Source organism: Garra rufa, chromosome 4, assembly GCF_049309525.1.
Source record: "Garra rufa chromosome 4, GarRuf1.0, whole genome shotgun sequence".
NCBI classification, from domain to species: Eukaryota; Metazoa; Chordata; class Actinopteri; order Cypriniformes; family Cyprinidae; genus Garra; species Garra rufa.
This window is the reverse complement of record NC_133364.1, coordinates 17,897,352-17,910,341: the sequence shown is the minus strand read 5'-3', so window position 1 is coordinate 17,910,341 and position 12,990 is coordinate 17,897,352. Positions and strand designations below refer to the sequence as shown.

At 36.6% G+C, this 12,990-nt stretch overlaps 1 protein-coding gene across 3 annotated transcripts in view; it reads left to right on the top strand.

Moving 5' to 3' along the window:
- Positions 1-6,298, top strand: part of atp2b1a (ATPase plasma membrane Ca2+ transporting 1a) — a 36,403-nt gene extending 30,105 nt beyond the window's left edge. The window contains exons 17-22 of one of the 3 annotated variants that reach the window (XM_073838772.1): positions 1,400-1,613; positions 1,839-2,050; positions 2,496-2,603; positions 2,735-2,923; positions 3,301-3,387; positions 4,963-6,298. In XM_073838772.1, the coding sequence (XP_073694873.1) occupies positions 1,400-1,613; positions 1,839-2,050; positions 2,496-2,603; positions 2,735-2,923; positions 3,301-3,387; positions 4,963-5,292 (1,140 nt within the window). In that variant the 3' untranslated portion in view covers positions 5,293-6,298. Of the gene's footprint in view, positions 1-1,399; positions 1,614-1,838; positions 2,051-2,495; positions 2,604-2,734; positions 2,924-3,300; positions 3,465-4,962 lie in introns of all 3 variants that reach the window. The other 2 variants (XM_073838774.1, XM_073838773.1) reach the window with 2 other exon arrangements.
- Positions 6,299-12,990: the final 6,692 nt, after the last annotated feature.

Genomic DNA, 12,990 nt, shown 5'->3' with positions numbered 1-12,990 from the left:
TTTTAATAAATTTGCACAAATGTTAAAAACCTATTTTTTGCTTTGCCATTATGGAGTAGGGAGTGTAGACTGATGTGGGGAAAAAAGTAATTTAAAGTAGTTTAACATATGCAGCAACATAACAAAATGTAAAAAAAAATGAAGGGGTATAAATAATTTCGCAAGGCACTGTATGTGGTTATATAATACATCAGGCAGGACATCCAAACGCTCACCTGTCGATCATCAACCTCAAATATGCCTTTTCAACTGGCAGCTCAGTCTAATGTTAACCAAGAAAAATATACACTATTCAAGTGTGGAAGCTGAACAGTAGCACGCTCACTGCATGACAGACGGAGGCACCGGTGAGGTCACTTGGTATTATAATACTCCGTCATTTTTGGTCATACAGATAAAAGGTAATACATCTTTCAAATCTACAAAAATGTGTTTATTTTTGAGCACTCAGAATAACAAAGCTTTGCGCTTTTGCTAAATAATTAAAGCAAACAGGATGCGCTTTCTGCTATCTGTTTGAGCTTGAGCGCAAGCTTCGACACTCTGTATATACTTGCCTTACAGACATGAAAAATGTCTATAGACAGTGAAGTGTCTACTTCCAAATGAACCAATTCAAATAGAAAACAAATATTCTCAGATAATGTAATCCATATGAAACATGCATATAGGTACATCACAACTGCAGAGATGACGAGTCAGTGTTGCCGACTTCATCTCGTAAGATGAAAACAAAAAGCACTTGTTTATCAATAAATTATTAAAAATTATCAAAAGCTTTTTTGCATGCGCTTAAGTGCTTATTAGGCTATGTAGGCAATTAAAGGCTCATTATTATGATTTATATGGTTTATTAATAAACATGCAACTAATAGTCGACTAATGCCTAAAATGAACGACCTAAAATGAAAATAGTCTATGGTTCAACCTTGAAATTACGACATGAAAATAGTTGAATAAAGTCATTATTTTTGTTTTCTTTGAGCACAAATTTATTCTCATATTATCTTAAAATTAAGGTTGAACCACTGATGTCATGGACTTTTTTTTTTTTTTTTTTTTTTTTACAATATCCTTACTACCTTTCTGGGCTTTGAATGTGTCAGTTGCATTGATGTCTATGCAGGGTCAGAAAGCTCAGATTTAATCAAAAATATGTTAATTTGTGGTCCAAAGATGAACAAGGGTCTTAAGGGTTCAGAACGACATTAGGGTGAACCATTATGCAGAGTTCTAAAGATTTTACTCAAACTCTGTGCAGAATTTAAAAAAAAAACATTAGTGAAGCATTCACTACTCATGTAGATGCACAGCTGAGAGGGTATTTTTGAATGTTATGAAGGTGGCAGCAGTGAATGAGGTCAGAACGGTCACCTCCTGTTCTCTCTCACTCTCCCAGGACTCTCCTTTGAAAGCTGTACAGATGTTATGGGTAAATCTGATTATGGACACATTTGCCTCTTTGGCCTTGGCCACTGAACCCCCCACTGAATCTCTTCTGCTGAGGAAGCCTTACGGCCGTAATAAACCCCTCATCTCCCGGACAATGATGAAGAACATTTTGGGTCATGGGGTCTACCAGCTCACAATCATCTTCACTCTACTTTTTGCTGGTAAGAACTGAACAGCACATGTGATTGAGCCAAGTCACGCACATTATAATAGCATAAATCCGTTATATTTCAAGTTAAAATAATGTACATAATAAGACTTGACTTTGCCCCTTTGCTGTAAGAATCAGTCAGCTGAGACCTTTCTATAGAAATCCGTAATAATGCCACAAAGCGTCATATTCTTCAAGAGAGTCTACAATGTTGTACTTTCCGCTGATTTCTCAGGTGAAAAGATATTTGACATCGACAGTGGACGTAAAGCCCCTCTTCACGCTCCCCCCTCTGAGCACTACACCATTGTCTTCAACACCTTTGTCATGATGCAGCTGTTCAATGAAATCAATGCACGAAAGATCCACGGAGAACGAAATGTTTTCGAAGGCATTTTCAACAACCTGATCTTCTGTACCATCGTCTTTGGCACCTTTATTATTCAGGTATGCAGTGAGTCCTACAAATGTGACCCTGGACCACAAAACCAGTCATGGGGTCAATTTTTGTTTTTTTAATTAAGGTTTATGCATCATCTGAAAGCTGAATAAATAAAAAGTTTGGATAGGACAATGTTTGGCCAAGACACAACTATTTGAAAATCTGGAATCTGAGTATCTGAGAAACTCTTAGCGATGCATATTACTAATCATAAATTAAGTTTTGATATATTCACAGTAGAAAATGTACAAAATATCTTCATGAAACGTGATCTTAATATCCAAATGTTTTTTGTCATTTAAAAAAAAAATACAATGTATTGTTGGCTATTGCTATAAATATACCTGTGCTATTTACGACGGTTTTGTGGTCCAGGGTCACAAATCGCTGAGCAGAGTGTGATCTAAGCATGTCACTCCAAAAATGATTTACATTTTTTTCCCCACTTAGATTGTGATAGTGCAATTTGGAGGAAAGCCATTCAGCTGTGTGGGGCTGAGCATTGAGCATTGGCTATGGTGCATCTTCTTGGGCTTTGGGTGTCTTCTGTGGGGACAGGTGAGCAGAAAAAACAGCCAATCCAAGCTTCTCAATAGTAATAGAGCAGTGCCCCCTAAAGGCAGTGAGCTGAATTACTACACAGTGCTTTTAGGTCACTTGATATACTGTATTTCCACGTCCTCTTTCAGATCATCTCCTCAATTCCTACGAGCCGGCTGAAGTTCCTGAAGACTGCTGGTCATGGAACGCAGAAGGAGGAAATCCCAGACGAGGAGTTGGAGGAGCTGGACGACCTGGAAGAAATCGATCATGCTGAGCGAGAGCTCCGCAGGGGGCAGATCCTCTGGTTCCGAGGCCTGAACCGCATTCAGACTCAGGTAACCTTTTGAAAACCGTACCGCTCTGCAGTCCGAGCTCAGGAACAACCCCCTTTCTCTGATTATGGTTTGAGTTAGTACTCCCTTCAATCGATCGGCCACTTATGGTGACCTTATACTGGTGGAAGAGGGTTTATTAATGCAGTAAGCCGATCAATGCTAAAGGCAAATGTCAGGTCAGGTTCTTTTAATTCAGTGCCTTTTTTTTTCTCTCTCTCTCTCTCTCTCTCTCTCAGCTGCTCTCTGTCCCTGTCGTCTTCTTTTATATGGGTGCCCTTCTTCCTCTATCCCTCCTCTTCTCACTTCTACCTCTCACTCTCTGTCTTTCTCTCTCTTGTGCGTTCTCTGGGCCTATCACACTCTCTGATTCCTTCCAGATGGATGTTGTGAGTGCGTTCCAGAGCGGAATTTCCTTTCAGGCGGCCGTCAGGCGCCAGCCCTCCAGCACCAGCCAACAGCACGATGTAACCAATGTTTCTAGCCCTACACATGTAGCCTTATCTCCTGCTACTGCCTTCAACACCGCTTCTGCCACTGTCGGGTGTGAGTGCGTGTTTATTAGTGCATGACAATTAACATTTCCTCCTCTCGCCTAACGGTCTTCATTCTTCTCCTAATGTCCTTCCTTCTCTCTTTTTCTCTCGCTCTCTTGTTCCAAAAGAAATGTTAGCTTGAAACATCTTCCACATTGCTTCTCAGTGTTAACGGCTGTGTATCTTAAGTGTTAAGGTTGAGGTATCTGTGTCTGTGCTTTGGCTGGGTTGTCACCGACGAAGAGTCGTTGTCTAATCCCGTCTGGTGTGTCTGCAGCCCTGCGCGTGCTCGCCAGGCTCCTAGCGAGTAAATGTTTTGAGTATACGCCCATGGTCACACCGATAACCCGACCAATCGCAACAAACTGGTCTGTTGTCATGTGTAAACGCGGCGTTTTGGTAAGTATCTCAGGAATTTCTGTTCAGATCAGGATCAGACAAAAATCAACTTCCTTTCCTGTGGTGTCAGTTTCTGCTTGTTCACTCCTCTCTCACGCTGTCTCATAATCTACTCCCGTGCCAGTTTCATCATCCTCTTTCTTTCTCTTTCTCTGTCTGTCCGTATTGATGTAACTTCGTTATTTTACAGGGAAGATCTGCGACTGGATGAAAAGATGATGGATTCGTCTTTCTGTTTGTCTTTCGATTCTAACCACATCAATTTTCCATCTCTCATCAGGTCCTGGCTGTCAACCCCTTTTTCTCTGTTCAGGGCACTATTTTGTATTCTTGTTGTAGTCTTGCTAATAGACACGGTACGAAATGCTCCAACACTGACTGCCGCATATTCCTCCGTAGATTCTGTGAAATGTGTCATGGGCTATACTCAAAGGTTTACCTCTGTTGAAACTCAAGGTAGCGCTGCTCTGCATGGGTCCAGTCTCTAGACCGTTTGTGAATTTTACTTGTGCTGGTTAGCTTAAACTTGCTTGGCTGCTTTCAAGTTTTGCGTCTCGACCTCACAACATAATCAGCGATCGATCCCTCCCCTTCCAATACAAGCATGCCCGAAAATATTAACCTCATGTGTTGAGCTGTGTCCTTTGGGTCTGGGGTTACATGGCCTCTCTCTTTTCCTGTCTCTTCTGTTATCTCTCTCTCTCATTTGCATTTTGAAAAATTGGCTTGAACTGAGAAGACGCCCAAGTTCTTTCCAGTTTGTTTCTCAATCCCGAGAAAAGAGGATATTCTGTCCCTCGGACAGAGAGGATAAGCTCAGCGTAACACAAGCATCAGGTTTTCAAGAGTTCGTCCACTCAGTTGCACGACATCTGACCGCTCACACAATCTCTCTCTTTCTCTCTCAAACGGTTTTGGTGCGCTAACCTCACCCACTCATCAATTAAAACAAGCCCATTTGGCCTTTGGTTATAACATGTACCTAAAAAAAACAAAACAAAAAAAAAAGAAGTGAAGTTTCACTTTGTATGCCTGTTGTGTACGTGTGTTCAAATAAGAGGTTAATTGAAAGTGTCGAAGCTGACTTTACATCCCGTTCTCCTCCAGATCCGAGTGGTGAATGCATTCCGCAGCTCGCTGTCGCCCTATGAGGGCCTGGAGAAGCCAGAGTCCCGCAGCTCCATCCACAACTTCATGACCCATCCGGAATTCCGGATAGAGGACTCCGAACCCCACATCCCTCTCATCGACGACACTGACGCGGAAGACGACGCCCCCACTAAGAGAAACGCCACACCCACGCCTCCTCCCCCACCCTCGCCCAATCAGAACAATAACGCCGTAGACAGCGGCATCCACCTCTTCCTGGATCCCAGCAAGCCAGCCTCACCCTCAGCTCCCGGGAGCCCCATGCACAGCTTAGAGACGTCCCTTTGATTAGCTCCGCCCCTCGGTACGACACGCAACACCTGTTTGTCTCCACAGAGACTGATGCCTGGAGAACTCATTGGATGAGAGGGGCGGAGCTTAGCTCTTAGCTTTCGCTTCTCTTTATCTGGATGGTGTTGTACATTTGTTCTTTTTTGCCCTTTGCTTATTCAAACACTGATTTCTGCGTCATTTGGCTGTTAATATTTTGAATTATTATTATTATTATTATTATTATTTATGTTTTTTGTTTTTTATTTTTTTTGGAAGACACAGGTCTGTTTACAAAGTTTGTAGATACTTTTTTTCTTCTGTTCGTTGGTGGAAGAGCTTCCTGATGCAGAGAAATGGGGACAAATAAGAGAAATATTTCAGATACTGCTGTATTTTCAGGAAAAAAAAGGGTGTTTCTATTGGAAACCGAACTATTTTTGCCTGCAAGTTTTATTTGTTATATATTTGTAGATACATAGAACCTTCAAGCCAAATAGATAACACTAAGGCTTGTATAGCAGTGAGCAGAGGTATTGAGGTCCATGGGAGGTTTTTTTCATTGGACGGGTGAGGGGAGGGAGCCGTAGATGAGGATCTCTGTCCGTAATCTCCTCTCATTCTTACTACTTCACCCCTTAAATCATCGTTGGGTTTGTTTTTGAGTTCTGAGAGTGGAAGTTAAGGAGTATCTGAAATGGCTGGGGATGGAGTCTTCACGCTTTTAATGGTGTGATGATTTAACTTTTTTTTTTTTTTTAAGTGGAGACCACACCAGATCCGCCTTTAAAGAATGAATGCTTCTGTTATTTAACTATTTGAAATGGTCCACAGTCAGTTCATTGACATCAAGACATTAAGTTCCTGCCAATGTATCATAAGTTTGTTTACTCAGGCTAGAAAATTGAATTGAATTGAAAAGGATGCAATGATTATAACGTAAAGCGTTTTAACTTAAGATTGTCTTTTAGGTAGTAAATTGCTGTCTCGGTTAAAAGGAAAAATAATAAAAAAGGAAAATTGAGTAACTTGTTTTTTTTTTTTTTGGAGATTCTTAGAAAAATATTTGCTCAAGTGTTTTGTTTGACGGTCATATGAGAAATGACAAAGTTTGTGCTTTATATTTTCCTTCATATTCCATAAAGATTGCTGTCCTTGCTGCAATTGTTTGTAGAATATATTTAAGACCTGAAATACTGGAAACAAAGGAATCAACGTGACGAATTTTCAAGACGACATGCGTGCAACACTGGTATCACAGCACAGGGTACTTTATTTCAGATTCCCAAGGAACGTTTTGATACAGACCATATAAATAAATTGTATTTTTATGCGGAAATGACGACATCTCAACCTGCTGAACCAGACCTACAGGGATTTTGCATAAATTATATTCACGGGGGGCGGGGCACTCTTTAAACAAGGGTCGTGATTGGTTCTCCAAATAATATAATACTCAGGGTGGCTTCTAGCATGAAACTTATGGTCAAAATACTAACATGTTTTGTGTTTTTTGTAATGTTTAGAAGTAGATAATTTTTTTTGGCAGCAGGGTTCCAGTTCAGACTGTTGCTTCTCTCCATTTAAGAGTGTAATAAAGGAGAAGAAAGGAAGAAAAACAGGAGAAAGGGATTTGCATTTCTTCAGTCGTTGCAACTGCACATTTTTCTCTTCTTTTTGAATAAGTTATTTTGTTTTTCATGTTTAAGTAAAAAAACTGCTTAAGTTTGCAATTTAGAGCAGATATATTAAAAGAATCCATAACTTTTTTTTCTATAGCGTCTTCCTATAATGGGAATGAATGTTTATCCATCTGTTTTAAGGATTTTTTTTTTTTTAATCTTAAAGTTTGGAAATAAAAGAACATGTCTGTTTATCTTGCGCAATGTAAATGGATATCGTGATTTAACTTACATTTTAAACTTGTCGAGTATCGTGTATGGTTTTTAAGAATAAAAATTGATATTTAGCGTATCCAGAGGGCCATGTTTTCCTTCATGTTCAGCACACTTTAGATTTAAGGAGCTGAAATGCTAGATTTTGCAAATGCTAGAGTTTGTAGGTCCAAAAATGAGCATTCTAAAATACTCCATGCAGCTGTTATAATTCTAAAGAAGCCATATGATTTATGTATAATTGTGTATATAATATATAGTCATCAAAACTATAAGCATCAAGTTTTAAAGGATCTGAAGCTGAAGCCCAATTACGCAGCATAGTGGAACATTATGGCAAGCCATTTTAGCATTAAATACCCCTTGATGTACTCGTCATAATTTAGACTGACTAGTCAAAATTCTAATTCCAGATATCTATTTTCAATTTTGACTCCTCGTAATTGGAATTAAGATATCTACAATGCAATAAACGAATTATAAATGTTACTAGTGGTAATTTATTTATTATGCCTAGTACAAAATCAATTATAGATATCATAATTCATAAAAGATATATGAACTACTTATGGCTATTCTCAATTTATGATATTTTAGTACACAAGCAAAAGAAATATCTCGAGAAAAACCACTTCATTTCAGCATCTAGTTTTTGTGTAGTGATGAATCTCGAATTCTCTAATTAGAATTCAAGATATCTCGAAATCTAATTAGATTTCGAGATATCTCCAATGTAAATTATCATTTAAAGATATCTGTAATTTAATTATAGATATCCGAATCTGATTTTTGACTAGGTAAATTCAGATATATTATATAAAATATAATCGTGACTAGTCGAAACTGAATTTGAGATTTCTAATTACATTTGTGTAGGGTGGAGACAGTAGAGACACTTTCTGATTTCTTTTGCTTGTGTACTAAAATATATCTTTTTATATATATATATAATGTGTGTGTGACCCTGGACCACAAAACCAGTCTTAAGTAGCATAGGTATATTTAGCAATAGCCAAAAATACATTGTATGGGTCAAAATTATAGATTTTTCTTTTGTGCCAAAAACCATTGGGATATTAAGTAAAGATTATGTTCCATTAAGATATTTTGTAAATTTTCTACCATAAATATATAAAACTTGATTTCTGATTAGTAATATGCATTGCTAAGAACTTCATTTGGACAACTTTTAAGGCGATTTTCTCAATATTTAGATTTTTTTGCACCCTCAGATTCCAGGTTTTCAAATAGTTATATCTTGACCAAATATTGTCATATTTTAACAAACAATATATTAATGGAAAGCTTATTTACTCAGGTTTCAGATAACGCAAGAATCTCAATTTCGACAAATTTACACTTAAGACTGGTTTTGTGGTCCAGGGTCACATATATGAATTAAAGTTATCTATAATTTGTAACATAAGGTGCATTTTTGTCATTCAAGATATCTCTAATTAGATTTCGAGATATCTTGAATTCTAATTAGAGAATTCAAGATTCATCACTACACAAGAACTAGATGCTGAAATGAAGTGGTTTTTCTCGAGATATTTCTTTTGCTTGTGTACTAAAACATCATAAATTGATAATAGCCATAAGTAGTTTATATTTTACACAATTAGCTCAAAAACAAGGTGCATTTTGGTCTCAACTGTACCTATATGGTACCAGCACCCATTCTTAATGCCCTAAAGCTGGTTAACCATTTATTGCAAATGTAAAAAATAACAAAAATACTGTTTTTTTTATTTATTATTATTATTCAGATTTATTTATTTGCTTCATTTAATTCAGATTCATTTAATTTAATTCAGGTTCAGTTAAACAAGACAGGAACAAATATTTAACACAAGACAAGATTTCCATAACTCAAAATTTTCTGTATGAATTATAAGCTTGTTTCCTTATGGGGACCTAGAAAATGTTACCATAAGGTTGGAATTTACTGGTATTAGAGTATACTTGTGGGGACATTTGGTCCCTATAAAGTAGGTTATACTAGTACACAAACACACACAGCCTCTGAAAATGCATTTTATTTTCTATGATTGAACTGTTACTGTATATATAGCGACCTAAAAAGGATGTAATAACCGTATCCACTTTACCACCTTGAAATGCAGTGGTATCCTTTTAACATTCATGTTAGAAAATATGTCCATTAATAACAGACAGCTTTTTTTTAGCGTGTGTGTAAATGTGACTTTTAACCTATTATCATAAAACTGTGCAGCTAAACAGCATGTGACACAATAGGGCACCAATCCGGGTACAATTTATACACTGTCTCAACCGTACCCCACTGACATACTTGCACGTATCACAGAGTAACATTCGCAATGATATATGTTAGGTTTAACTATTATACAAGAATAATAAGATATTCATTGTTAAAGGAACATGGTGAAATGAAAATCTCATCTTTGGAGTACACATTATCGCGCACATTTTAAATTTCCCTCAATTAAAGAGAACACTAATAAACGTGCGTGGAGAAAAAAAATCAAGCCTCGGGGTTCCTGTGTGTGTAGGTTATTTAAGGTGTTTTAACTGTACACGTCTCAAATGTAGGCTACTCAGTCTACCCTATTTGTTACGCATCTCCATAGATATCCATGCTGTAATTACAGATATCTTAAATGGAGTTTTGACTAGTCATAAAGTATTTAGAGATATCTCTAATCAGATTTCTTACTAGTCCAATTATAATTGCAAATGACAAATTATATGTCTCGTCAAAATATAATTGTTACTATCCAAAACGGATAGTCAAACCAAAATGTTAAATGCTAAAACGGCTTGCGATTCATATTTTAGAGGCAAACGTCACACATACATACCTTTTTTTATTTTTATTAAATGTTTATATAATTACATACAGCAGCTCCCTCTTGTGACCAAAAACTGTTTCAAGTGTTTAATAAAATGACAAACTCAAGGTGGCGAGTTGTAGGAGTTGTCGGCCAGATTGTTGAGATTTAGATTTCATATATTTTATTAAACAAATCTATATTTTTGTCAGGGTCTCGACCAACTGTGCAACAAGGATCTAGTATACGTTTGGTAATTTATCCAGATCAGTTTTAACAAGATAAAATGTTTAACTCAATAGCAAATTCACATAAAACACAGTATCACAGTACCAACTCTGGGTAAAGATGTTAATTTTTTTTAATATATATTAAATAAAATATATATATATAAAATATATATATATATATATAATATATATATATATATATATATATATAAAATATTTTTTTTTCCAATGTGTTCCCTCTTGTGGACAAGAAGTGTATCCACATTAATACATGAAAACAGCATTTTTTTAATTTTTTTTTTGCTTTTAAATAAAGTTTAATCCTGTTCCTGGTGAGCCACTTTCCAGAGTTCCAACCCTGATTAAAAAACCTGAAACCGATGATCAAGATCTTTAGCACTGCTAGAAACTTCCAGGATGGTTTGTTGGACTTTTTCTTTAAAATATACAAAATGATACAATTCATATTGTTGTTATTTACAAGTTGTGCTATTATTTGAGTTTGACAGAGAATTAATAAATTTCTTAATCACCATTCGTGTGATACTTTGTACATTTGATACAACACTTGAGCACAGTGTCATGAACACACACTGGTTTAATCACTGTTTTTACAAACTGATGCAGATTCAATCTTGAGTAAAAACACTAGTTGTTTTTAAAATCATTTTAGATTTTCTAGTATACAGATGAGATAAAGAAGTTTGGTCATACAACTGAACACAGAAATGATTCATGTTCCAGTAAAAGCTAAAAAAAAAAAAAAAAACATCTTTGCAAACATTATAAACTCTGATGGGTTCAAATCTCACAAGTGTTAATATTTTCCATCATATAAAACAAAGGTCTTAAAATTGTTTCAAAAATTGTCATGTTAGGCTCAGTGGCTCAGGTGTCATTAAATCAAACCAAGTTCTCTAAATGGTCGTGCTTGACAAAAACCACTATGTTGGTTTAAGATTATTTGTAGATTAAAATTAGGTTGTGATGGAGACATGGGTTCAAGTCCTCAACACCTTAAGTCTTAAGCAGACTTAGTCAGACTAAGTGGTTCAGGAGATCTAGGAGTCCTGCGTTCAAATACCACTCTTGAATTTAAATCAATTTATATATAATACATTAGCTAAAATAGTAAAAAAAAAAAACTTAAAAACCAAAGCTTACATTGCAAAAGGGCTGACTGCCTGTTTACTGTATGTAAAACCTTAAATCCAATAATTGTTGTCATCATCATAAAACAGCTCTCTTAACAAAACCTGTCCAAAACACTCATGCAGTCTGTCTGGTTCAGTGGCTCAGGTGATAGAGCTTTGTGCTTTAGACTTGGAGTTTTGAGCTGCCTATAAAATCTTGGTTCAAATCCAATAATTCTTAACGATTTCATCATATAAAACAGAGCTCTTAACTAAATCTGTCCAAAACACATTTTAAACAAGTCAGACTTAGTGGCTCAGGTGGTACAGCAATGCATTTCTAACTAAAAGACCTGAGTTCAAATCCCATGGTTCTTTATGTTAAATTTTAGTCCTTAAACTGAACGAAGCTGTCTAAATGGCCATATTCACTATGGAAGCCACAGTCTTTGGAGGAAACAAAGTCAAAAGTTCACAAAAAAGAACCATAAGAGTGAAAGCGTCAGTTTACGTCCGGGGAGTTTCAGGTTCGAATCCACTATTGGGAAGGAAAAATGTTTAATTTCACTAATCTTTAGAGGAAAAAAAGTCAAAAGTTCAAAAAAAAGAAGAGTAAGTGTGAAAGAGCTTGTGGCCCAGTGGTCAGAGCGTCAGTCTACAATCTGGGAGTCCCAGGTTCACATGCCCTTTTGGGAAGGAAAAATGTTTAATTTCACTAGTATTTAGAAAAAAAAAATAGTAAAAAGTAAAAAAAAAATAGCATGAGTGTGAAAGAGCTTGTGGCCCAGTGGTCAGAGCGTCAGTCTACAACCTTGGAGTCCCAGGTTCGAATATCCTATTGGGATCAAAAAATGTTTAATTTAACTCTTCTTTAGAGAAAAAAAACTCAAAAGTTCAAAAAAAAGTGAAGCAAACATGAAATCCCTTGTGGCCCAGTGATCAGAGTGTCAGTCTACAACCTGGAGGTCCCAGGTTCAAATGCCCTTTTGGGAAGAAAAAATGTTTAACTTCACTAGTCTTTAAAAAAAAAAAAGTAAAAAGTAAAAAAAAAAAATAGCATGAGTGTGAAAGACCTTGTGGCCCAGTGATCAGAGTGTCAGTCTACAACCTGGGAGTCTCAGGTTCAAATCCCCTATTGGGAAGGAAAAATATTTAATTTCACTAGTCTTTAGAGGAAAAAAGTCAAAAGTTAAAAAAAAAGAGGAGCAAGAATGAAAGACCTTGTGGCCCAGTGATCAAAGCGTCAGTTTACAACCTGGGAGTCCCAGGTTCAAGTCCCCTATTGGGAAGAAAAAATGTTTAATTTCACTAGTCTTTAGAGAAAAAAAAGTCAAAAGTAAGAAAAAAAAAGAAAAAAAGCAGCAAACATGAAAGACCTTGTGGCCCAGTGATCAGAGCGTCTGTCTACAACGTGGGAGTCCCAGGTTCAAATCCCCTATTGGGAAGAAAAAATGTTTAATTTCACTAGTCTTTAGAGAAAAAAAGTCAAAAGTTAAAAAAAAAGAGGAGCAAGCATGAAAGACCTTGTGGTCCAGTGATCATAGCGTCAGTTTACAACCTGGGAGTCGCAGGTTCAAGTCCCCTATTGGGAAGGAAAAATGTTTAATTGCACTAGTCTTTAGAGAAAAAAAGTCAAAAGTTAAAA